A 26,497-nucleotide genomic window follows, 5' to 3' on the forward strand; every position below is an offset into this window, starting at 1 on the left:
ACTAGATTTTCTAATTTATATGTTAGAAGATGAACTTAAAGCTTCAAAGAAGCGATATCCTGAGGTGCTTTCTTAAAAAAGAGATTGTCAATAGCGCAATAAATCCATCTTAGAAATCTATCCATCTTTAAGCAAAAATTTCAACATGAGTTTAGATTTCGATAATTTAATCTCGATGTAATTGTAATTTAATTCTACTAAAGTTTCAACATAAATAAATATGTATATATATAAAAATAAATAAAACTTTTTAATTGATCCGTGTACTACTAGGCTACTAGCTAGTTTGAAACTTTGAATACCAAATTGGAGTCATGAAAAAAAACAAAAACCTAGTCACATGGTTCCCCTTGATTATTGGTGACTGGTTGTTCAGGAATCATTTTTGTGTGGGTCTAGCTCAACCCAAGCCCAATATAGCAATAATGGACAAAATTGCATGACATTTAGACAACTACGCCCAATAACATCTAATGTAAATGCCCAATAAGGGGGGTAAAGTACAACACACACAGTAATGGTCCCCAAAGCTCGACAAAGTACCAAGTCTCCATTATAATTATGGTGAGTTGGGTTCAACATTTTGCTTTTCTCAATTTCGAAAAGGATTTGGTTTGGGTTGAGTGCATTTAATACATTGAACCCGTTGAGACGATGACACATGACTAATGGCCTGTTTGGATGTTAAAAAAAGGAGGGGGAATAGAGTAGAGGGAAGGAGAATAATTCATTTACTTTGTTTGGAAGTTTTTTAAGAAAGGAGGGAGAGGGATTTGGAGGGGTTTGAAGAGGTTTCAACTACCTCTAACCCCTCATTTTTAATTCCCCCAAATTGGAGAGATTTGGAGGGAGAGTAAAGCACATAAATTATTAAATATATAAATTACCTAATTTACCCTTATTATATTAAAAAAATTACAAGGCATTTTAACGTTAAAAAAAAAAACACTGTAACCCTCAAGGTCTCAGTTCTCTCAAGCTCTCTCGGCGCTCAAGCTCTCTCGGCTCTCTCAGCTTACACTGGCTCTCTCTCTCTCACAACTTCTTCACTGTTCTCTCTCACGCCTACCATTCTCTCACAAAGGTAAACTCTATTTTTAATTTCTGTTTCATGGGTTTCTTTTAAGTTGAATCAAATAACTATGTTCTTAAAATTGTGATTTTATTGGGTAATTTCTTATTAATTGTGATTTTATGGGGTAATAACATGTTATTTGTGGGTGGGTTTCGGATTTGAGGGCTTTTTTTTTTTAAGTTTTAAAGTTTCAAAGTATTGCTCATAACGTGTTTGATAAAGTGCTTGAGTGAGTCTAGATTATGAACTTGCATAAATAATAGCTTAGAATAGCTTAGTGTTTATAGCTTAGTGTATCCGAGTATGACCAAGAAGTACAAGATCGAGTTCTCTGGGTGTGGGTGCAATGGAATCATCAATCACCAAATTGGTTTCGTGAGAGCTGGGTCTTTCTTGCTCTTTGCTTTCTTGCTTTGGCTTTTGCAGTAATAGAACAAAAATCGATTGCATTTTCTTGATGCTGATTCTTGTAAAGATGAGACAATTCTTTGTGTCTATAATCAGAATCTGGTTTTAGGGTTAAAGTGCTTGATAAAAAGATTTCAATGAAAATACAGGTTTATGTTTCACAGAAAAAGGTTTGTTAATGATTTGTTGAGTGTATATGGTCATATGGTTGAGTTTGGCTACCCAAAGATTTGAATGGTTCTGTCTAATATTTGGTCTCTGGCACATTTGTTCTAATGCATGTGATATTTGATTTGATAAGTGTGTGTGTGTGTGTGTGTGTGTGATTAGCATTTCAACAAACCAATTATGGTAATCCAAAATTCCAATTATCCAGGCTTTCAACTGTTATTGCGTGCTTATATTGGGAATAGTAAATCCTAAAGATCAGATTGAAACGAAAGCTATGAGCATGAGGTGCATATAACCATTAACAGTACTCATAAAATGGGAAGCTCCCTATTTGTAGTTTTCTGCCCAAATTGCTAGTTTGTGAGCTGCAAAATTTCCATCATGGTGACTTGAAGGAACTTTGCCATTAGTAAAATGTTATGTCTCAAATCTGATACCAACTATGTGCCTTTTATAAGTAATTTAGTGAGCCAGTGATGAAACAGAAGTAGAGGAGCTATTGAATGCTCTTACAGGAGTCTTCAAGGTCACTGTCAGAGTGTCAGTCTAGCTCCTAAACTTCCTTCTCAAACAGTCCATGAGTTTGATGTTAATTCAATGTTTTTGTTTGCATTTTATAAAAAAAAAAGTGTTTGTTTGCAATTTCAGAACAATTGTATTATGCTGAAAGATTTGTGTACGCGTATGGTTTTGTGTTGGTATTGTAATTGTGAGCCTTTTTTATGATTTTTTTTTTTTTTTTTTTTGGTTGTTGATAATGTATTGAAATTATTATTATTTTTTTAATTTCTTGTCCCGAAACCAGAAAGAAAAAAAAATTAGTGGCAAGAATTGGTATTGGTGGACCAAGTTTGGATACAGAGCTTGTCAATTTGAAAACTTTGTCTACTTACATTGTCATAGCTCATTGTAACAGTGTTTTTGTTAATTCAATGTTTTTGTTTGCATTTTATAAAAAAAAAAAATATGGTCATAGCTCATTGTAACAGTGTCCTTTTTTCAGTGGCTTGAAAACTTTGTCTGCTTACATTCATTTTTATGCTTTTCACTTCTTAGTTGTCAGGCATGATACAATGTCATATGAGGCCTTTGATTCAAAAATTGGCTGTACTGCCAATGCTCACAATCTCTTGAGCTTGCCTTCATTATTGCTGAGCGCCTAAGGAGGAGGATCACATCACCGCAAGCTCTTGCCCTCTAGGCTTCTACAGTGAGGCTTTAAGAGCCCACCAATGTGCTCTTTTTCTTACGTTAATAGCAGTTATATTAACATTAGCACTATTGGATTTTTAGTTATTTATGTTGTGTATTGTGTGTATACTAAAAGGAAGAGTGATGGTTTGAGACACTATGAAAACACAGGGGAATAAATGGATAACAATTTATTTATTCCATAAGGATATAAGATATGATTGCATTTTATTCTTGGTTGTGTGGTCCAGATAGTACAGTTAAAAGTAATTTCAAAGCTTATTATTTCAGATTTTTCTTATTTGAGATACCATTCAATTGATTCTAAAAATAAAGAATAGATATTTTTTATTAACCAAAACTCTTATGCTTCAATGTCATAGTAAGCCCTTGTCGTAATATTCAACCTGGTGGGATGGCTATGATTATTGAAATAGTCAAAATTCAATATTTTGTTGATTTTTTCAGTAAACAAACAAACCAAACATTTTTTTTTCTTATTTTAATTATTATCAATTAAAGATGGTTTTTTTTTTAATATAATAAAAAAGTAGAAAAAATATTTAATCATATACTAATATTGATTATTTAATTCACATAAAAAAATTATCAAAAAAAAAAAAATACTAACAAATTAATCATAAATCAATGTTGCAAGTTCATTTTCAAATAGGGGTAAATTTGTCTATTTTAATCATTTCCTCTCCTCTCCATCCTAATTTTTAAAACATCCAAACAAGGTGGAGGGGAATCATTCCCCTCTACTCTCCTCCCCACTACTCTCCTCCCCTCTACTCCCCTCTACTCTCCTTCCTCTCAAAACTTCCAAACAGGCCATAAAAATAGAAATATGTCACTATCGTGACGGGTCTATTATAATCGGACACTGAACCCAAGCTTTGCCTTTTTGAAAAAGTGACGATTTGTAATTGCTTCCCAAGGAATACAACTAGAAAAAAAAAATGCATTTTTTCATGTTTATAAGACTCAAAAAGCATGATTTTAAGCCTCCTAGGAGCGTGGTGCATTGGTAGAAATCCCGAACTAGATCACATTTGCATATTTAAGAGTTGCCTAATTCGAGTCGTGTGCTTCACAAAAATATTGTATCACAACTTAGATAGCCCTAATACATCCAAGGGTGTCTCACGACATGAGTAGTGCGACTTCAAGTGGGCCATGTCAATAATCACTAGCATTGGTTTCAAAAAATTTACCAAACTTTGTGGACAAGTTTTCAAACTCATGATTTAGGCCCAAAAAGCTCGAACAAAACGGGTAATAAGAAACTGACCCAGCCCAACGAAAAAACAAACCAGCCTTTACCTATAAAGAACACAAACCGGCCTTTAACCAAAACGTCCCTCAAAACACACATCTCACAAACTTCTCTCTCTTCTTTCTAAAGAGGCCGCCGCTTCATTCCGTGTGAGGATTCGATCAAACCTCGCTCTCTACCAATTACGTTTCCCAAGAACATTGATTTTCACCATCTGGGTCTCTTTCAATTTCATCAAAATCCAATCTTGGCATCATATTATTTCGTTTTTGGGTAATTTATCTTTCTGGGTTCTTCAATTTTTTTGAAAAAAAATTAGTGCCTAGTGTTGGTTTAAGCTTTTGGTAATGGCGGAGACAAAGAACTGGGCCTGCCAAGCCTGCGGCTTCGTCGGCCTATCCGACGACTCCGACGGCTATTTCTACTGCGACCGCTGCGGCGCCCAAGCCGAAGACTTGCCAACATATCTCCAGTACTGTAAGGATGTGGTCTTTGCTGTATTAAAACCGTTTTTTTCTGGATCATGATGAGAAGTTAATAGAAGAATTCTGGGATTTTTATCAGAATGAGAAGGTAGTTTATCAGAATTCTGGGATTTTTATTTCTCCCTCAATTGTGTGCTTGTGATTCATAAATCTTGGAATTACTTTTAGGCTTCCAATCAGCTGAAACTGGATAGTACTTTACACTAGCCAATTTAAGTTTATAGTCCTTTGGAAGTTGAATTGTGAATAGTCTTCACTACATACTTTTACAAGGCAATAACTCTTGGTAGTACAATTGATATCCTCAAATTAAGTTTTAAGACCTCAAAAACTGAGGAAGAGATATGGAAATTGCATGGACAGAATTGATAAATTACCATTTGTCCCAAAATCTTAACCTGTTTAGGAAGAGTGAATTTAAGTCATTTAATCATTATTCTAACAAGAATCACCTGTCAAAAGTCATATAAGAGTCATCTATTCTACTTTTGGGGTTCTAAATTTAGACTCGAACGGTAGGGGTTTGCTTCATATGTGGATGAATTCTGCTTTTTGCCATTGGTCATTTATTGTTCTAACTTCCACTATTATACACAACCCCCTACTGCTTATTTGAAGCTTCATATGTTTCAGTTCAATTGAGTGATGGTGATACACACATATGACTGGAAAAATTTCCAGCATATATGGAAACCTCTCTCTTTAGCTCATTATATAGAGTCCTGTGAGTCACACATCATGAAGATATATTGGGGAGTTACATTATTTGTATTCTCTTCCACTTGTCCTGTATAAAGGACAGCCATGTATCCTATACTTGGAACAGAATATTTTACTTGTATCTCTCTTTTGTTATTTGAAGGTTGCAAAAAAAAAAAAAAGGTTATTTTGTGCGTATAATTAATAATTGTGGTTGTTTCTCTCGGTTGTGGATACCACCGAGCAATTATGTATATCTTTATGGTTCAGTGAACTTGTGATAGCTACCTCATATAGTTGTTTCTGAACTCTTAGTCCCTTTACATGACGTGTACTGTAGAGATGATATAGTAAGAGCTCCACTGATGTCTGTTTCTCTACGTTCAGTAGGCCCTGCATAATGGGATAGATGTCTAATCTGATCCTTGTTGAACATTGTTCTGCATTTGTACTTCTTATCACTTCAAAAGGTTGAGAAGGCAAGATTTGTTATCAAATTTCACATTAAAGTTTAATTGAGGACCATCAGTCCAGTGGTTCATTTTATGCATTTTCTGTAGAGTTGAATTTCTGGATTTTGGATAGGAATGGCGTATATAATAGTTTGATCTAGGAAATAACACCATTTACTGTTATTTTTTTTTTAAATATTTCATTGATTTCAGGATTCTGAGCCGTCAGAGGATTTTGAAGAGGGACATCGTGCTTTAACCAGAAGAGATTGAGGGATGAAGGATTGGCTAGCCATATTTCTATAGATAATAAGAGGATCAGGATGAAGGGTGTGTTAGTGGCCCATCCTTTGATGATGGAACTTCTCATGCAGATGAGTCACAGTCGGGCTAGCCATATTTCTATAGAAAATTTTGATAATAGGCTTTTAGTTGGAGTTGAATTTCAAATTTATTTTAATTATTGTTAAATCTTATCCCTTAGTCAAAACATGAGTTTTTTTTTTATAATAGACTTTTGGTTTCAATAGGATTTAAATTTGTTGAAATTTAAATGATATTTACCTAAATTAAACCGTTATTAAATATTTTCCCTTAATTGAGGAAATATATCCTAACCAAAAATATTTAATTAATTTACCAATTAATGAGAGTAGCTACTTGGTGCAGTTTTTAAGCTCAACTTTTATTATAAGTTCTGAAATTTTTGATAATAGACTTTTGGTTGGAGTTGAATTTAAAATTTTAAAACATAGATGATAATGCTTTATCTAAATTAAATTGTTGTTAAATTTTATCTCTTAGTCAAAGAGTTTTGTAGCTTAATATCCTAATAAAATATTAATTTAATAAGTTGCCACTTGAGGAAAAAAACAGAAACAAAAACTTGGGTTGTGTCATGTGTGGGATTTAAGTTTAGAAATTTTTTATAATAGACTTTAAGTTTGAATAGAATTTAAATTTGTTTTAAATTATTGGTAAATCATGTAACTTGAGGAGAAAAAAAAAATGTGGGTTATGTAGGATTTAAGTTTAGAAAATTTTGATAGTAGACTTTTAGTTTAATAGAATTTAAATTTTTTTAAAAGTACTGTTAAATCTTATCCCTTTGTCAAAATATGGGTTTTTATTTATTTATTTTCTTTTTTAAGAAAGAAAATGTAGGTAGTTGTTTGAAATTTAAGTTTAGAATTTTTAATAATAGACTTTTAGTTTAAATAGGATTTAAATTTGTTAAAATTTAAAAGATAAAATTTTACAGTTGTTAAATACTATGATTATTATCCGTTAATTGAGGAAATATATCTGGGGCGGCCCAACATTATTTGGGACCTAAGGCAAAAAATTTATGCATGGCTTTTAATATGTAAATATCATTAAACAAAATTATTTAATACTAAGCAGCTCAAAGTTAATTTAATACATTAAGTACATAATTTGATGAATAATTCCAACTAAATTAATGTTAAATAGAGAATCGAATATTATAGTCAAATCATAAATATTAATAAAAAATAAAATTTATTACAATTAAAAAAATACTTTATTTTGTATATACAACGATATATTGTTAAGTAAAGTTAAAATCTAATTTTTTATTTTATATCTTATTTTTAAGAGAGGAAGATAGATATTATTTGGTGTGTGGCTTTGTAGGATATTAGTTTACAAAAATTAAAGTCTCAAACTATTGGGGAAGATTAATCTATAATTTATGATTTAACACATTTGCAACATTTTTTTGAAACATTTTAGAGTTTCAATTGGGTTAGGGTTCTATTGGTCTCGTACATTGAGAGTCTTAATAAAAATGAAAAGGAAAAATGTGATCAAAGCACTATAAAATGTTTATTATATAATGTGATATTGACTCTCATTGATGAAATTTATCAATTTAACTAATGAATGTTTAAATAACTTTGTTGTGATTAGTAACATGGCAATTTGTAAGCTAATAATAATATTTGTAGTATCCTTAACATCATTAATATATAAAAAAAAAAATGCACAACCTTTAAAAAGTATATATAATTTTATAAATATTTAAACTTTTAACCATTACCTAGGCCTTAGGTCGGCCCTGAATATATCCTAACAAAAAATATATAATTAATTTACTAATCAATGAGAGTAGCCACTTGGCGCAATCATGGCTTTTAAGCTCAACTTCTATATATATATAACTTCTTAATTGATCCGTGTACTACTAGTTTGAAACTTTGAATACCAAATTGGAGTTATGAAAAAAAAACGAAAACCTAGTCATATGGTTTCCATTGTTCAGGATTCATTTTGTGTGGGTCTAAATCAACCTAAGCCCAATATAGCAATAATGGTCAAAACTGCATGGCATTTAGACAACTACGCCCAATAACATCTTATGGAAAAGCCCAATAAGGGGGGTAAAGTGCAACACACAGTAATGGTCCTCAAAGCTCGTTAAGTCCTAGGTCTCCATTATAATTATGGTGAGTTTGGTTCAACATTTTGCTTTTCTCATTTTTGAAAAGGATTTAGTTTGGATCGAGTGCATCTAATACATTAAACCTGTTGAAATGATGACATGTGACTAAATGTGGAAATGTGTCACCATCATGATAGGTCCGTTGTAACTAAACACTGGACCTAAGCTTTGCCCTTTTAAAAAAGTGACGATTTGTAATTGCTTTTTAGGGAATATAACAAGAAAAAAAAATGCACTTTTTCATGTTTATAAGACTTAAAAAGCATAATTTTAAGCTTCTAGGAGCGTGGTGCGTTAATAGAAGTCCCGAATTAGATCAAATCTGCATGTCTAAGAGCTGCCTGATTCGAGTTGTGCGCTTCACAAAAATATTGTGCCACGACTTAAATAACCTTAATGCACCCAAGAGTGTCCCACGACATGATTAATGTGGGTTCAAGTGGGTCAGGTCAATAATCACAAGCAAGATTTCAAAAAATTTACAAAACTTTGTGGTCAAGTTTTCAAACTCATGTTCATCAAAAAAAAGTTTTCAAACTCATGATTTTGGCCCAAAAGCTCAAACAAAACGGGTAATAAGAAACTGACCCAGCCGGGCCAGCCCAACTAAAAAACAATCCAGGCTTTATCCAAAAAAAAAAAACACACCGCCAAAAATCAAAACGTTTCTCAAAACACACATCCCACAAGCTTCTCTCTCTCTCTCTCTCTCTCTCTCTCTGCTTTCTAAAGTGGCCGCCGCTTCATTCCATGTGAGGATTCGATCAAACCTCGCTCTCTACCAATGACGCTTCCCAAGAATATCGATTTTCACCATCTGGGTCTCTTTCAATTTTCATCAAAATCCAATCTTGGCTTCGTTTTTGGGCAATTAAACTTTCTGGGTTCTTCAAATTTTTTGAAAAATTAGCGCCTAGTTATTGCTTTAAGCTTTTGGTAATGGCGGACCCAAAGAACTTAGCCTGCCAATCCTGTGGCTTCGTCGGCCTATCCAGCGACTCCGACGGCTATTTCTACTGCGATCGCTGTGGCGCCCAAGCCGAAGACTTCATCGAAACCGGCGTAGCAGACGAAGACTTCGTCGACAAAGGCTTCGGCGGCGGCGCCGTCTACGTCGCCAGCTTGAGCCGCCGCGTCGGCGGCAGCCAAACCAACATCAAACCCGAGCCGCTTTCCCAACCCGAATTTGCCACCCCCAATTCCAACCTCTTCTGGAACTCTCTGACCCAAAACATTGACAACGAAACCACACCCATCAAAAAAGAGGAAGAGTTTTACGAAGCCGACGTTGATGGGCCCACGGGTCCTGAGGATTTCGGGGGTTCGGTGAAGGTGAAGCCTACCTTTGAAGACTATTACAATGAGATTAGGATTCGGTATGTGTTGGGTTTGCAGTATATGATACAGTTTCAGTGTGAGGCTTTGGTGAGAGAGTTCAAGGTGAGCCCTTTGATTTGTGGGCTCGCTGGGACCATTTGGATGAGGTTTGTGGCTTGCTCTGCGGTTTTTGATGATGACTGGGCTGATCAAACCATTCAGAACTCCGAAATGGAGCGAACAGGTGAATCCAGTGTCACGTCATTTAAAATTAGTTTTGGTTATGCTTTTGATGGAATGATATAGAAATAAAAGTAGGTGAATATGGTGTCACATCATTTAAATTCAAATTTGGTTATTGTTTCGTTAGCATGGTATAGAAAATGGAGCGAATAATTGAATATGGTGTCACGTAGGTGAATCCAGTGTCACTTCATTTAAAATTAGTTTTGGTTATGCTTTTGATGGAATGATATAGAAATAAAAGTGGGTGAATATGGTGTCACATCATTTAAATTCATTTGGTTATTGTTTCGTTAGCATGGTATAGAAAATGAAGCGAATAATTGAATATGGTGTCACGTCATTTAAAATTAGTCTTGGTTATGCTTTTGATGGAATGCTATAGAAATAAAGTAGGTAAGTATGGTGTCACATAATTTAAATTCAATTTCAGTTATTGTTTTGTTAGCATGGTATAGAGATGGAGGGAATAATTGAATATGGTGTCACGTCGTTCAAAATTAGCATTAGTTTAAGTTATTGATAGGATGGTATAGAAATGGAGTGACTATGGTGTCACATTATTTAAAATTAGATTTAGTTTAAGTCATTGTTTCGATAGAATGGTATAGAAATTGAGCAAACAGGTGAACAGACTGTCATGCCATTTAAAATTAGTTTCAGTTTAAGCTATAGTTTAGATAAAATGGTATAGAAATTGAGGGAATGGGTGATGTGGTGCCATGTTATTTAAAATTCAGTTGTCAGTTATCTTTTTGATAGACTGGTATAGAAATGGAACGAATGGGTGAATATGTTGCCATGCCGTTTAATATCAGTTTTAGTTATTAGTATTTCAATAAAATGGTGTTGAAATGGAGCAAATAGGTGAATATGGTGTAACCTGTCAAGTCATTTAAAATTAGTCTAAGTTTCTGTTATGGTTTTGATAGAATGGGAGACAAATTGAGTGAAATAGGTGAATATGGTGTGATGTCATTTGAAATCAGTTTTATTTTAGGTTATGGTTTTGATAGTATGATATGGAAATGGAGAAAGACGGTGAATCTGGTGCCACCTCGTTTAATATCAGTTTCAGTAATTGTTTTGATAGGATGGTATAGAAACGGAGTGAACAGGTGAACTAATCTATTGAGGACTTATAGTCTACCCCAAAAAATTTGGGATTAAGGCTTGATTGTTGTTGTTTTCATTTAAAATCAGTTTTAGTTATCATTTTGATAGAGAGTTAGGTGGTAACATGTATGCTATAAAAAATTCATTATTTATTGTGAACTGGACTGGCTTTGATTTAAAGCGAATGGCTAGGATCCTGGTAGAACTTAATTGTTGGATATAAAGGATAAGAAACAGAGGTTTAATAGAGTATCATGTGGCCTAATTGGAAATAGTCGTGTAAGTAGTTTGTAAGTGATTATTTGAATTAAATTTCATGGTCTGATGATGTTGTTTGTGAAATTGTGATATTAGTTTGAGTCAGGCATGATATGGATATTAAGAGGGAATTGACTCTCCAAATATGTTGGATATTATGAACTTTAGTATCCATATATCATATATGATATAATGTGCCATAACTTTTTAGTGTTCCTGTCCTTTTGAAGCTTGGCTGTGACCCTAGTTTCTTGACTTGGTTGCATTATGAATTGGATCAATGTTCTATGTAAGTTCATTCTTTATAATTTTATGCGAGTGCTTGACTCACTTTTATTTATTTTTTTGCCAACATTCTTTTTAGGCTAAATTACAAATTGCACCCTTTAACTTTGCCTAAAATTCAATTCAGTCCTATAACTTCACTTTTGTTCATTTCATTCCTCTAAATTTCAACTTAATTCAATTCAGTCATCTTGTTAATCTCTATTAGAATTGCGCCATTAGTAAGCCCTACAACGATGCTGTTTTTGGGTCTCATCTTGGGATACTTAGCGGCAATATTCTAACAGAATTGGATGGGAGGATTGGATTGAACAAAGTTAAAAGTTAGAGGATTGAATTGAATGAAAGTGAAGTTAAGAACTGAATTCAATTGTGGGAAAAGTTAGAGGGTGTAATATGTAATTTAGCCTTCTTTTTATGCTGTGTGTATTACATGGAAATTTTAGTGTTGGTTATTTCTAAGATTTGTAATGAGGTAGATGTTCTTCTCATATGGATATTTTCTTGGTAAGTAAATATATTTCTTCCTTAATTTCAGACGAACCGGAAGATCATAAGCGACGAAAATACCGTGAAGAACCTCATAATATGTATGGTCAGCGAGCAGTAATGATTTGGTACAGATCCTTGAGGAAGAGGATCCCATTATCTTGTTCTTTAGGTGTTTCGTTTCTGGCTTGTCATATTGCCAGGGAAGCAATCCTGCCAACAGACATAGTGAAGTGGTCACTCGAAGGGAAGGTTCCATATTTTGCTGCATTTGTTGAAATTGAAAAATGCATTGGACGTCCATCAAGTGCCTGCCCTATAAGTTCAAGAATTATGTTCGGACCGTCTCAAGCTCTTCCATTCCAGAAGTTGGAATCACTGGCAGCAATAATTGCTCAGTCCATAGGCTTGGATTTACCTCCAGTCAACTTCTATGCAATAGCTTCCCGCTATCTGCAGAAGTTATGTCTTCCTACAGAAAAGATTCTCCCTCATGCATGCCGCATATCTGAGTGGTCAATGCCTCCAGGTTTATGGTTATCAACAAATGAGTTAAGGCTTCCTACTCGTGTTTGTGTAATGTCACTACTGATTGTTGCGATAAGAATTCTATATAATATACATGGTTTTGGGGTTTGGGAAAAGAGTTTGTCTAGTCATGGTGATTCCTCTTCTACATCTAACCATATTGGACAATTAGACCCAATGTGTGATTCCGAAATGGGTGATGATGCTGGAGAGGCATCTGGTTCTCCTTGCCAAGTTGCAGATGATTTAGGGACAAATTATTATAGACACTCATCACAGGTTCAGAAGTCTAAGTTAGATGCTGCAGAGATTCTGCGCAAGCTTGAAGCAAGATACAAAGAGATTGCTAACACCTACGGTATTTTTTTTTTCCCAGTATTATGGATAACAATGTTGTTTATTGGTTCTGATGGTAGTTTTCTCATATGGTTAAACATACTGTGTTCTGAAAGCTTTTCCTTATCTTTAAGGTAATCAATTACAAAAATTAACTCTTTAGTCTTTTGTTGGCAGAGTATTCCAAAGACTTACCAACATATCTCCAGTACTGTAAGGATGTGGTCTTTGCTGGATTAGAACCATCATTTGAGGATCATGATGAGGAGAAGTTAATAGAAGAATTCTGGGATTTTTATCAGAATGAGAAGGTAGTTTACAGCTTGACTTAGTTATGATTTATTTCTCCGTCAAATGTGTGCTTGTGATTCATAAATCTTGGAATTACTTTTAGGCTTCCAATCAGCTGAAACTGGATAGTACTTCACACTAGCCAATTTAAGTTTATAGTCCTTTGGAAGTTGAATTGTGAATAGTCCTCACTATATACTTTTTACTGGTTATCCAGCAGTACAAAACAAATTACAAGGTAATAACTCTTAGTAGTACAATTGATATCCTCGAATTAAGTTTCAAGACCTCAAAAACTGAGGAAGAGATATGGAAATTTTATGGACAGAATTGATAAATTACCATTTGTCCCAAAATCTTAAGCTGTTTGGGAAGAGTGAATTTAAGTCATTTAATCATTATTCTAACAAGAATCACCTGTCAAAAGTCATATAAAAGTCATCTATTCTACTCTTGGGGTTCTAAATTTAGACTTGAACGGTAGGGGCTTTGCTTCATATGTGGATGAATTGAATTCTGCTTTTTGCCATTGATCATTTATCGTTCTAACTTCCACTATTATACACAACCCCCTACTCCTTGTTTGAAACTTCATATGTTTCAGTTCAATTGAGTGATGGAGATACACACATGACTGGTAAAATTTCCAGCCTATATGGAAACCTCTCTCTTTTTAGCTCATTATATAGAGTTCTGTGAGTCACAGCTGGAAAAAGAATAATATTGTCTTAAAAGCCTTTATGGTTGTGTACTTTGGGCCTCTCATGAAGATGTATTGGGGAGTTACATTATTTGTGTTCTCTTCCACTTGTCCTGTATAAAGGACAGCCGTGTATCCTATACTTGGAACAGAATATTTTACATGTATCTCTCTGTTATTTGAAGGTTGCAAAAAAAGAGGTTATTTTGTGCATATAATTGTGGTTGTTTCTCTCAGTTGTGGATACCACTGAGCAATGATGTATATCTTTATGGTTCAGTGAACTTGTGATAGCTGCCTCATATAGTTGTTTCTGAACTCTTAGTCCCTTCATGTTATCCTTACATGAGGTCTGGAGATGATATAGTAAGAGCTCCACTGATGTTTGTTTGTCTACATTCAATAGGCCCTGCATAATGGGATAGATGTCTAATCTGATCCTTGTTGAACATAGTTCTGCATTTGTACTTCTTATCACTTCAAAAGGTTGAGAAGGCAAGATTTATCACATTTCACATTAAAGTTTAATTGAGGGCCATCAGTCTAGTGGTTCATTTTATGCATATTATGTAGAGTTGAATTTCTGGATTTTGGGTAGGAATGGCGTATATAATAGTTTGAGCTAGGAAATAGCACCATTTACTGTTTTTTTTTTTTTATAAAACTATTTCATTGATTTCAGGATTCTGAGCCGTCAGAGGATTTTGAAGGGGGACATTGTGCTTTTAACCAGAAGAGATTGAGGGATGAAGGATTGGCTAGCCATATTTCCATAGATAATAAGAGGACCAGAGATGAAGGGTGTGTTAGTGGCCCATCCTCTGATGATGGAACTTCTCATGCAGAAGAGTCACAGCCAGGCTTGGGTGGTGATAAAAACTCTGAATCCAGTGACCAAGCTTCAGCTGAGACTCTGCAAAGTGAAGCCATCAGACGTTTGAAATTGGACATGGAGGAGAATAGGTTCTATTACATTCCACCAAGGGTCAAGATCAAAAGACTTGATTACCTTCACTATGTGAGGAAGAAGGATGAAGGAGCTTACACTTATGCTGCCCATGCTGATTATTACATACTGCTTCGTGCTTGTGCTAGGGTTGCACAACTTGACATTCGGATTATGCATACTGGGGTATTGAGTCTTGAAAAGAGACTAGCTTGGTTGGAAAACAGAATTGACCACTGCTTGCATTTAACACCACCTAATGTTTCTTGTCAGTTTTGTAGTGATATAGCACCAGAGCATGCTGATGATGATTCCATAGGGCTTTCAAACTTAAATATATGAAAGTTCATTTTCTATCATAAGCTTTAATATCTCATTTATATGCCTCTTTTTCTAATTCTTTTTACAACTACAATCAAGCCCGTCCCAAAATTTTGGGGTTGTCTACATATCCTTAACAGACTAATCAGGATTTACCGCATGATTAGTCTAATTCTTTTTCTTTCTAAAAAAATTGGCTCAGCCGAATCCCTATACAATTAATCTCACCGTCTGTTTGGGTAGGGTAGAGCTTGAATTTGGGGAGAAGCCAGAATTTAAGAATGGCATTTATCAACTCCTTCATTTGGATAGATATTTGAAGAAATTTGAAATTTCATGCCAAAATTGGGGAGGCCAAAATTACAGCTCCAAATTATGTGTAAAAAGAAGAAATTCTGAAATTGAAGGCAACGCAGGATTCTCAAATCACCAAATGTGCTCATGAATTCAAGACCCAGTTAAATAGTTTTGCAAAGACTCCTTCACTATTCAGTCTCTGTCTCCTTCATCTTTGTTCCCCTTTTTTCTTCAGGTTCAAGGTAAGATATCTCTCACCACTCTCATTTTTTTTCTTTTTTAGTTTCTATGTTTCCCTATGGCATTCTCTTCTTTTTAATCTTTCCCATCCCCACCCAGCAAACCAGCAGCACGGTCAATTGATTAACATGAAGAGCCGATTCTTGTTTGGGGAGATTTATTTCATTCAAATGCTTCTCTTATGGTATAAATTCTGAAGAATACCCATCTTTTTCTATACCCAAGAAGCTTGATTGGCTATTTATTGAGGCAGATGTCATATTCTTAAATGGATTCTATTGGTTTTTATGTGCACATTTTTTTTTATTAATCACAAGTATCGATTGTTGTCCTGCATATTTGCCAAAGGAGAGGTCGTATGGGTTTAATGTCTCCCACTATGGTCTGCATGATGTTTGTGAAATTGCTAATATGGCCTTCTTGTCCTAAGCTGGCCTCAAGCCAGGGGCCGGTTTTGATTGGTTTGTGAAATTGCTATTTCTATCATGTTTTCTGTCAAATCCATAAATCAAAATCCTCCTTACTGCTAATTATCAAGATTGTGTTTCTTTGCTAATGATCTTGGATGTGTTTCTCTATATTCAGTTCTGTAGTTCTTTCCCCCTCCCCATTCTTGGTTTGAAGCTAGAAAATCAAGGGCAAGTCTTTCCTGAATTTTGGGGAAGTTCTCTACATTAGCTTCCAATGAAAAGCTGTTTCTCCCTTTTAAGGCTCTGTTAGTTTTACTGTTAAATGTTAGGTACCTAACTGCCCACAAGCATTCTACCAAATGCTTGTCTGTTAGAGTATAAATCTTGATGTAAAGCTGGATAAATCTTACTATATACAGAAAAGGAGAGTTTTTGCCACACTCTATCCATTATATATTTACCTATGTTAAAAAGAGTGAAAGACGTGTGAATAGTGTTTTTTGTTGTATTGGGATTTTGGTGAGTCAATATGCTCCGTTTGATAGACACAATTTAGTGAGAAAAATACAACTCACAACTCACTGTTAGTGAGAAGAGAAGACTCACAAAGCTCCCTATTTTGGGGAGAGAAATCGTCTCTTCTCCGAACTGATCAAGAAGTTGCTGAGAGAGAGAGTTGCGTGTGGCAGTGGGGATAACTCAGGAAAGAGAGAAAGGGACAGTACAGATTTGGGTGCGTTGTATAAGTTTTAGTTGGAAAAAGGTTTAGTTATCTCTTAGAATATGTATTGTAAGGAATTTTTGTACTTGAATGGTATTAGCCAACTTACATTGGCTTCAAATTTGCAAGGTTCAGGGGAGTTAGATAATGATTTGTTTCCAACGAGTCAAATTTTTCTTCAAATAGAAAATTTCCACCAACCCTCATCAAAATTATTTCATTGTTGATGGTCATAGTTTAAATTTGAATATAAATTTTACATGTAATAGGGTCATTGTTCAAATTTATGAGACATGAAAATATGCAGTATATGTCCATATACTATATAATGGAATTAATATATCAAATGATATTTCTGTGGTTTACTCCCTAGGGGTGGGTCCAAAGGGCCTTGCCTTGGTGAGGTTCCATGTATAAAGTAGTTTCATTATACAACAACATAGCTTTTTGCTCTATGCATGTGATTCATCTGATGTTTCCTGCATTCATTGGTTTTCCAGTTCAGTAAGTTTTAAGGTTTTGCTTTATAAATGGAACCTTTTTTTCTGTGAGAAAGTTTGGTTAAATGTGGTATTTGTAGTTTTCTGTTTGAATGTCTGATTTTTTTGCCAAGTAATAATCTTGTTCGTGGATTATAATCAAGATATGTACCTTGTGTTTCATTTAATTTTAATTTTATTGAGTTTGCTTTTCTTTCGTTGTACTTTAGATTGTTATTGATGTAATTAATGATCTAATTAAATTGGGTTTATGAGGTTGGTGAGTCATAAGTTGTTTTTTAAGTAAGGGACCCTTTTCTTTTCACGTCCATTACCTTAAATTTCTTTCCTTTTCTTTTGGGTTCTTACCAGATCAAAGATGTAACGCTTGCTTGATACTCTTAAGTTATTTGTGCTTGAATCGGTGGCTTAATCTGGTTATGGATTAATAACAGGATGTTTTGTATGATGCGAGTCACATATTGGTACAACCAACTTATGGCACTATGAATTTTAAGTTCATCAATATCTCCATGTTTTGTAATATGTTTAAATTATATAACCCTTTATGCCTAAGGTACCAAACTGTTGAATGAAATGCCTGAAAGAGAGATTGTATCGTAGAATTTAATGATTGTAGGTTATATATCATGGGAGGATCACTTTTGATTGCTATACCTGAGCAGAATTCATTTCGACAAGTGTGTATGGTAGTCTTGTCAATTGGACTAATAATATTTATTGGTTATCATGAACATGGTTAAGTGATTACTGTCACGTTATGAATGTATTTTGATTTGATGTAATTACCTTTTGCATTCACAAATGGTTTTTTGCTAATTCCTTTTACATGAATATTTTTTTGCAAGTTTTCACTTGGAAAGTTGGGTGTTGGAACATTTGGTTTTTATTATATTCTCTCTTTTGTAGCTCAAAATTATTAGAGCCATTGAGGTTTAGTTTTGGTTCACATTTAGTTTGAATTACTTATCTATGTAAATGGCTGTTGTAGGTGCCCGTCTCTTTGAGTGGAGACAATTACATCTGAGTGACATGGGTTGATCTTAAGTCTTCTCCTTGACTAAAAATATGAGAAGCTTGCTATAGGTCTTGTAGTGTATTTGTATCCATATTCTATAATTTTTCTATCGTTAAAATTTTCTATTCTACCTTCTGGGATTTAAAAAAAAAAAAAAAAAAAAAAACCTCAGTAGCCAAAACAGAGACAATGATTCACATCTAACCATTTTTCCCCCTAGCCATTTGTTTATTTACAATATAACCGATGTATGTAATATTGTGTTGACGAAGGGCTGTTAAACAAAGAAAAAACAGAGAGTATAATATTTTGTATTCCAAAAAGAGATTGTAAATTGTTGTAGTTTCCAAATTTTTTTTTTTTTCCCCTCGAAAATGCATGTGAAGTTAATGTGGGGTTCATTGTCATGCAATATGAGATTAGCTTGTCATTGCTGTTAAATTTCAGTATATACACAAGGTATGATGGGAAGTGCCTTTTGGCCACAATGTGGAGGACAGGTCCTAAGTTCCAGCTCAAGACCCTCATCTTAATTTCCAGTTACTTTTTATGTGCAGGGGATTTGTTTCAAATTGCCGGTACCAAATTGACACTAGACCACAATGACCAGTGCAACTATGATGTTCATCTGCTTCTTGGTGACCTCTCCTATGTTGATGGCCTGTAGCACCGATGGGACACATTTGGTGAGCTGGTGCCACCCCTTGCAAGTGGGAGACCATGATGGTTACAAAAGGGATAGTATGGGTTTGATTCCTATAATGCTAGATAGAAGATGCCTTTGAAGTGAGTGGATTGAGTTCAAATCTTGATTTTTGTTTTGAATTCACAGGTATTCATGTCATTATGCGTAATACATATAGGATCAAAGGATCAAGAATATTAAAAGTTATGCCAATTGTTAATAAGCTATAAGCCTACTATAAGGATGAACTTTTTGAATTCTTTTTGGACACCATAACTACTTAACATTATGATCTAATGCTTTTTAAAACTCAAGTATATATTTGAAATATGTTCATATTGGCTTGTGATGTCTTTTTGAAAAATGTCATTTTATGAATTTTTTTTGTGTTTTTTTGTTAATACTAAATTTATTGTCTTTTGATTAAATGTAAAATTTCTAAGCACTTCAAGAACCAAAAGATTTATATTTTGGTTTGTGTTATAAATAGATTCTATGACACAACCCAATCTAGCAAATCTTTTCTGCTCTACCTTGTTGGCTGTTGCTATATTTTCTGTAAAAAGTCATGTTTTGGTTTTATGCTATAAGCTACTTGAGAGCCTTCTGTTGTTGTTGTTGTTGATGCATTACACAAAAGACCGAAACAACAATCAATAGATTTGGCATGAAAACCTTGTTCAAAGAAGCAATTGTCTAGGCCAGAAGTTGACTCTCTGTTAGTTTTCTACTATTGGACTTTGGACTTGGAACGTAAGTTAGCTGATATTCTTAGAATTGAGCACAACTTAGGCTATAAAGCCAATGGGGGATGGAAGATGATTGCATACTATAATGCATCATCTAAATTATCTTCACAGTTTCACATTGATATCAGTGTTGTTAATGTCAAAATTTATTTGACTTATAAGATCTGGAAAAGACTATTGAATTGTCAGTGATATACTTCATCAAAAGTGGATTCAATTATTGGGATGCAACAAAGAAGATGATTACAGTATAAAATAATGTTTGGCAAGAATGTATCAAGTTATAGCGTTTAATAATAATTTAATTCTTGATAGTTACTATTTATATGAACATAATTAATATATGTTTTTCTTTTCACGTTATAATATTGTCCTTCGATTTCATGTTCAAAAAGTTATAAAATTTCGGTGGAAAGTAATTGCAAATTGGGTAGGGTAACTAGTGAGAGGGTGTTGAAACTGATGTAGAAGCTAATGATATATTGATATCATTACTCTTCTTGATGAAACCAATGTTGTTAATTTGAATAGGAGAAAATGCTACACCCATGACATTTTCACAACAAATTATAAGTGGTAAGTTGTTATTGGTTCTAATTTGAATCCACAATTGAAATTCATTTTTTGCTCACGTGTAACAATTAATAACAACCTGTTACTTAGAATTTATTGTAAAAATATTGTGGACATAACATTTCTACTTGAAAAAGGAGCTTAGGATCCAAAAGAATTAAAGTGATCGATGATTATCTTTCACTAAACAAGGATAATATCAAAAGAAAAGAGTTCAAGTATCAACTTTTCTTATTATTGCTTCTATAAAGAAAAGAATGGTAATGATGTTCTTGCTACTTCTGCGGCTAAAATGGCTTCATAATTTGAGGAATTCATTTGTGCTAGTACATAAAAGTTGGGTGTAGAAGAGTTATAGGATGAGGTACTTGCGATACTAAATCTTTGCAAAGATGAATAACTTAAGCTTGTGCTTAATTTATAGAAAATGAAAAACAATTTCTCATGTTAAAGAAAGTCCCGAGTGAGAGGAAGAAAAACATGGTATTGATTTTTATTTAAGAAGGGAGATAGAATAAGTTTATTTTGATATTGCTTTTAAAAAAAAAAAAAAAAAAACTCGTTTTAGTTTTAGTTTTAGTGTTTTTTTTTTTTAATTTAATTTTTGTCAATATTATTTTTTATATACCAAGTGTTTTTAAACCTTTCTTAAGGACATGCGGTTACTATTATCAAGAAATAATGTCATTGGAATAATTTTGTTGTCTTTGTCCTTTATTTATGTTTGGTTTTTTCTTTTTATTGTTGCATTTTATATAATATATTTTTCTCCAATCTTATGCAAAATAAAACTTCCATAAAGTGGACTTATATTAATGAAAATTGAAAAAAAAAATGCACTGTTACGGGAATATTCTAATAAGTTTTTAAACCATAAAACATACTTGTGTTGGATTCAGCCAACATATTGTATAGTGAAGGACTTTACAAATTCTAATCATGTCTCAGTTTCAAAATTTACAATCCCATAATTATGAATTTCTACAAATATTACAACCAGATAAGAAATTTATAAATGATGACATTTTCAAAGATGGGGATGTAAATCTCTCATTTGTAAATTTACTGTATTTAACAAATTTCCTCGTCCAAACACAAGGTGAATGTAATGCACTGAAAATAGCTAACGTTTATGCCTTTTTTTTTCCACACAAACTAGGAAAATATATGACAAAGCTAGAACGAACTATGTTTGACTCAAAAACTGTTCATACCTACATTGGAAAGCATTGAAAAGCAGAAAATTAACTAGGCGTAAAGTATTACATTGATAAACCACAAATCTAGGTGAAAGATAGTCAAACATAAATCAATGAAGGTATCTCATACATCTTATATGGTCATCATCACTCATAATATATAGTTTCACACAACTATGATACTCATAATAATAATTTATTTATTTATTTATTTATTTATTTATTTTTGATAATAAACAAATTTCATTAACAAAGGAACAAAAACTACAAATTAATAATGGAATAGAAACTACAAACTAGAAACCATAATCTATCTTAGCTTGCTCAAGAGCTAATACATCACAAAAAAATTGTAGGGGTCGAGCCAAGAACAAAATAACCTAAATAATTATTTTTAAGAGACCATGAAGCCAAAATATGAGCAGCTTGATTTTCCTCTCTAGGAGCTCATTTGAACTGAATAGACTGACAAAGAGCTGCCAACTTGGTAGTGTCTAAACTTATTACCTAAATCCTCCATGGAGATGCTATGGATAGTCTATTAATAGCATCTATACAAATTTTTGCATCACTTTCAACAATAGCATAACCAATATTGTGTGAAACTAATTTTTGAGTTGCCTAGTTGATTGCTTCAGCTTGGAAAGGATATTGATTTTACTCGTTTTGAAAGAGTAAAAACCAATGCCTCTCTCCAATTTCTAGCAACAATAACAATATACGATATATCATAGCCAACTACGGCTTCACAATTAATCTTAATGACCCCTTACTCTGGATTAAACCAAGTTGCTATCCTTTGGGGAAACAACCGGTTTGACTTCCCAATACTCTTGGAATCTTCTTTTAATTAGCTGCAAGGATCTTCCTAAATCCAAGAAAGCCCCTTCAAATAGAACTAAATTCCTCGATCTTCACAATTGATCCAAAATCAGAATTCCATAAAGCAAAGAGGATACGAAAGGGAAGATGCATATTGAATACATAATACGTTAAGTAATTAGACGACACCTACAAAAGCATCAATAATTCATCAGATGTGGACTCCTACAAAGAAGTAAAAATAAAAAAAACTAAAATCCCCTTTTGTTGTATGCCATGTTCAATGTGGACATACTTGACTCAAAAGTATGGGGAAGGAGAAAAGTGCTTCTAGCACCTCAAATTGAAATTATTGCACAATTTTTTATTATAGTTTTAATTTCTGATAAATAGTAAGCAGTTGTTTATCACTTACATATAAATTGATTATTTTTTCTCTTCCACTCACTCTCTCTCTCACGGCACAAACAAAGAATTTGTGAAAATAAGTCATGGTAATAGAATTTTCTTACAGGGTATTATATGCCTGGATTGGGACAAGTTCACACAAACAAAGACAAAGTCATAAAAATATGATTATATGTTTGGTCCACAAGCTTCCAAAGCACTGCCACAAATTAAGAGGTAGAGCAGGAAAATATTAAAAAGTAGGTACACGTGGTATCCAATTAAGGCATTAGTAATCAGAGACGGTGGTTCAGATATTAATTTAATTGAATTATCAAATCAAAAAACTCAACCAAAACAGAAGGAAAAAAAAAAAAAAAAAACTATTGAATTTTCCTGCTTATCCTATCAAAGTCATGATTAGCAGCAAAAGAGGAACAAAACTTGCCGCTTTAATCAACAAACCAAATAAGGAAATGTGTCAGTTCTTCAGTGTACTACTTGTCTCTTTCTATCAACTTTCATTAATTAAGCAAACAAACCCATCTTGCCTTGAAAGCTCAGATTGATTAAACTAAAGATAACATACAAAATAGTTATCTCTCAAAATTATTATTATTATTATTATTTTTATATTTTCTTTCTTTATCATAATAATTGAATCAATTGAAAGATTAAATTAAACGACCCCTCCACTACTGCAGGGTTGGAGAAGATTTTTTATTTTAAAACATTATCATTTGGAATTGTTAAAACTTAACCCATGTGTGATTTTAGATTTAAAAATTATAGTTTTTTCGAAACTAATTAAACCTTAACAATTTGAAAAATAGCAAATTAAATGTCCTTAAACACAGTATCCTTCCATTTAAAAGGACTAAAGTTTAATTTGTTATTTTATAAACCTCATGATTTAATGCCCTAAGGTTTAATTTACTATAATATCATGATTTAATGGACTAAGATTTAATTTGTTATTTTTAAATCTCAAATTTTGATTTGCTACTTTTACAAATATCATAAATTAATATGGTTATTTTTATGTATTATGATTTAATTAGTTGATTGGTTCCACAAACTGTTGAGTTTTATAATTTAAGACATAATTTTATTAAAAATAAATAAAGAATCTGAGGGTGATAGCTTGCCAAGTAGCCAATTGCCAAAGAAATAATGAGTGCCTATATAAATTATACTATTACTCAACCATTAAAATTATGCAGAAAACTCCCATAAAAAAAAAAAATACTATGCAGAAGAAAACAATGAGGACAAGATTAGGGGTTTGGGTCTGCTGTCAAGGTGCACCAAACCCCATTAGTGCAATTATCCCTCTCAACAAGACAAGGGTGCACGTTTCTGCAAAAGTAGGAATGCCCTATAAATGAATAAAAGACAGGGTTGCAGATGACAAATCATAACAAATTGCATCCAAAAATTGATAAGATCCAATTTTGGACAAATAAGTATGGGACTGGACCTATTGGATAATATTAAGGCAAATCATCAATATAAATCCAAAACCATATCATGGTGCCCATTATCAGGATCAAATTGAACAAAAGGAGACAAAAACCATACAAGAAAGTAAACAAACAAAGATGTCATGAAAAATGAAACCAATACTCAGTCTAGCCATTCATAGAAACTAATTAAACCTCCATTAACTGACCAATTAATCATACTAAGAAAAATTAGTCCTTTTAATTGTTATCTACTCTCTCTCTCTCTTGTTCATCTTCTCCAACATCAACAGTGAGTAATCAGTACTACTAATCAGAAAAAAAAGCCAAAAAAAAAAAAAAAAAAAAAAAAAATTAAAAAGTTACAAACTTTTTTCAGTTTTTCTCTCATCAAATCAAGAAGAAGGAGCAGACCCATTAGCAGAAACATGAAGATTAGCACTGTAATCAATCTCTTTCTTGCAGCAAAAAGTAGCAGTACCATCACTGACAGTGCTATTATGACCAAGCAAACCCATCTCTTTTTTCCTCAAAGTGCTCTTGTTGTTGTGCATCCAAACCCTGAGGACCTTCCTATCAATCCCAACCTCATTGCAAAACTCCTCCACCAAACCGTCATTGCACTTTTGCATTGTCCAACCCAATTTCTCAGAAAACGCAAACATCTTCTCCTTCTGGTCCTGTGTAAACTTGGTCCTGAATCTCTTTTTCCCAAGTGGGTTCTCTGAGGAGGGCTCAGCTGCAGCACTTAGAGATAGCAACATTTGTGGTAAGGATGAGGGCGATGAGTAGTAGTATTGTGATGGTGGTAAGTGTGAGACTGGTGGTGGTGACCTTACTGGGCTTGTACTTGTGCTTGGGCTTGAGCTTGGAGAGGAAAGCTTGAGTTGATGATGAAAGTTGAGAACTTTAGGGACACTGTCAGTGTCACGGCGGTGAAAGTTGCGGTGGCAACCACAAGCAGCACATTTTAGTGAAGTTGGGTCAGAAGGAGTGGCATTGGGTAAAGGTAAGAACTCACCACAACCATCAAGAGCAAGACCACCCATTGTTGCAGCATGGTTTTTGAGGCATTCTTTGTAGGACACTAACATGGGTGGTTCTTGCTGTGGTTTTGGTTGTGGTGGGAGTGGAAGAGGGTGGTGGCGTTTGAGTGAGCCATTGGTGAAAGATAAGGACTTGAAAGGCTGGGTTTGTGGTGGGGTTTCAGCATCTGTATCTGGGGTTGGGGTTGGGGTTGTGGTGGGGGTGGTGGGGTTAAAGTCCATGGCTTGGTGATGATGATGGTCAGGGTTAAAGGTTGGAACTTTGGGGGGTTAGGGTTTTGTTAAGGTGAGTGAGAGGGTTTGGAGAATCAAGAATAGGTGTGTGTGTGTCTGAATGTGAATGGGGAAAAAAATGAAAAAAGAAGTTAAAAGGGTTTAAGATATATGATGGTGATGATGGTGCATGGTAGTACAATATAATGGAATTGATGATGGTTTATTGTAATGAGAAATGAGAGTACAAATGTCAAGGTCCTGTGAGAATATGGGGCTCTGGATTCAACTGTGTATATATGAACTGCCCCAAAGGCTAAATACAAATACAATATAAGACAAGACTAATTTTACAATACTTTCATAAATATTCAAGCAATATATTATACTAGTTAATACATACTTGTATCAATAAGAATCTACCATCTCAGTAAATTGAAATGACCAATATTCAAGCACTATACTATAATGACTCCAAAAACAGGTTTTGTATAACACTAATACTTATAACATGAATACAAGCCCATCTAATATTTGTTTTGTGATTTTTGTCTCAATTATTTTTGACTAGGAATATATTCCTTGAAATCAAATCACTTTATTTGTAAATCAGTCCTAGGCTGAAACGTGGCTCATGCCCGGTAGCGTATATGAATTGTACAAAAAGTACATTTCAGCACCAGCCATAGACTGCATGCTCTGCATTTTTTTTCTTTTCTTCAGTGTATGATTTTCCCACTATAATGTGTTACATCTAACATGGTTTGTCCACTTTACCTAAAATCCTCTCCACCATCTTTGCTCATGTTTTGCCCTTATCATTGTACCATCCACATCTTCAAACTATTTCAAAAATTTTAAAGGTTATCTGTTTTTGGCTTGGAATTGATCAGCTTTGCCTAAATTGCCAAATTCATGATTTAGTTTTTGACAACCTACCAAATTTGGCTTGGCCATTTTTATGAAAAACTCAACAGTTTATTTCAATTATCGTTTTAAATAATACCCTTCTTTTATGGGCTGCTTTGAATTCAACTAAAACATGTTATGTTCCAAATTTTAAGTGATTTCAGATTGTGACACATATTAGGAGTGGGAGAAGAACCTTTAATCACAAAGC

General features: G+C 33.7%; 2 protein-coding genes and 1 long non-coding RNA gene across 4 annotated transcripts; 2 read left to right on the plus strand and 1 right to left on the minus strand.

The window, feature by feature from the left end:
• The first annotated feature begins 4,154 nt into the window (after positions 1-4,154).
• LOC126718800 (uncharacterized) lies at positions 4,155-6,289 on the plus strand. Its single transcript, XR_007653052.1, has 2 exons — positions 4,155-4,697; positions 5,974-6,289. It is a non-coding gene; the product is annotated as an uncharacterized LOC126718800 (long non-coding RNA).
• A 2,590-nt stretch (positions 6,290-8,879) lies between these two features.
• LOC126718799 (TATA box-binding protein-associated factor RNA polymerase I subunit B) lies at positions 8,880-19,278 on the plus strand. 2 transcript variants are annotated; one of them, XM_050421151.1, is made up of 6 exons: positions 8,880-9,785; positions 11,982-12,818; positions 12,974-13,107; positions 14,470-15,593; positions 15,691-15,775; positions 18,798-19,278. In XM_050421151.1, the coding sequence occupies exons 1-4, from the start codon at positions 9,164-9,166 to the stop codon at positions 15,073-15,075; spliced, it is 2,199 nt and encodes a 732-aa protein (XP_050277108.1). In that variant the 5' UTR covers positions 8,880-9,163; the 3' UTR covers positions 15,076-15,593; positions 15,691-15,775; positions 18,798-19,278. The 2 variants fall into 2 exon arrangements, with proteins under 2 accessions (XP_050277108.1, XP_050277107.1); XM_050421150.1 differs by lacking the exon at positions 15,691-15,775.
• Positions 19,279-24,269: 4,991 nt separating this feature from the next.
• On the minus strand, positions 24,270-25,649 carry LOC126718801 (zinc-finger homeodomain protein 11-like). The gene has a single exon (XM_050421152.1). It carries the CDS (start codon positions 25,384-25,386, stop codon positions 24,514-24,516), a length of 873 nt encoding a protein of 290 aa, XP_050277109.1. The 5' UTR covers positions 25,387-25,649; the 3' UTR covers positions 24,270-24,513.
• Between the last annotated feature and the right edge of the window lie 848 nt (positions 25,650-26,497).

This window comes from Quercus robur, chromosome 3 (genome assembly GCF_932294415.1).
Source record: "Quercus robur chromosome 3, dhQueRobu3.1, whole genome shotgun sequence".
In the NCBI taxonomy this organism is placed as follows: domain Eukaryota; kingdom Viridiplantae; phylum Streptophyta; class Magnoliopsida; order Fagales; family Fagaceae; genus Quercus; species Quercus robur.

What these genes read in the sequence shown, in the direction of transcription:
- LOC126718799 (XM_050421151.1), top strand. Translation starts at nt 9,164, where the DNA reads ATGGCGGACCCAAAGAACTTAGCCTGCCAATCCTGTGGCTTCGTCGGC. An exon ending in CTCCGAAATGGAGCGAACAG is followed by an intron (nt 9,786 to 11,981) that starts GTGAATCCAGTG and finishes CCTTAATTTCAG; the next exon opens with ACGAACCGGAAGATCATAAG. An exon ending in ATTTTTATCAGAATGAGAAG is followed by an intron (nt 13,108 to 14,469) that starts GTAGTTTACAGC and finishes CATTGATTTCAG; the next exon opens with GATTCTGAGCCGTCAGAGGA.
- LOC126718801 (XM_050421152.1), bottom strand. Translation starts at nt 25,386, where the DNA reads ATGGACTTTAACCCCACCACCCCCACCACAACCCCAACCCCAACCCCA.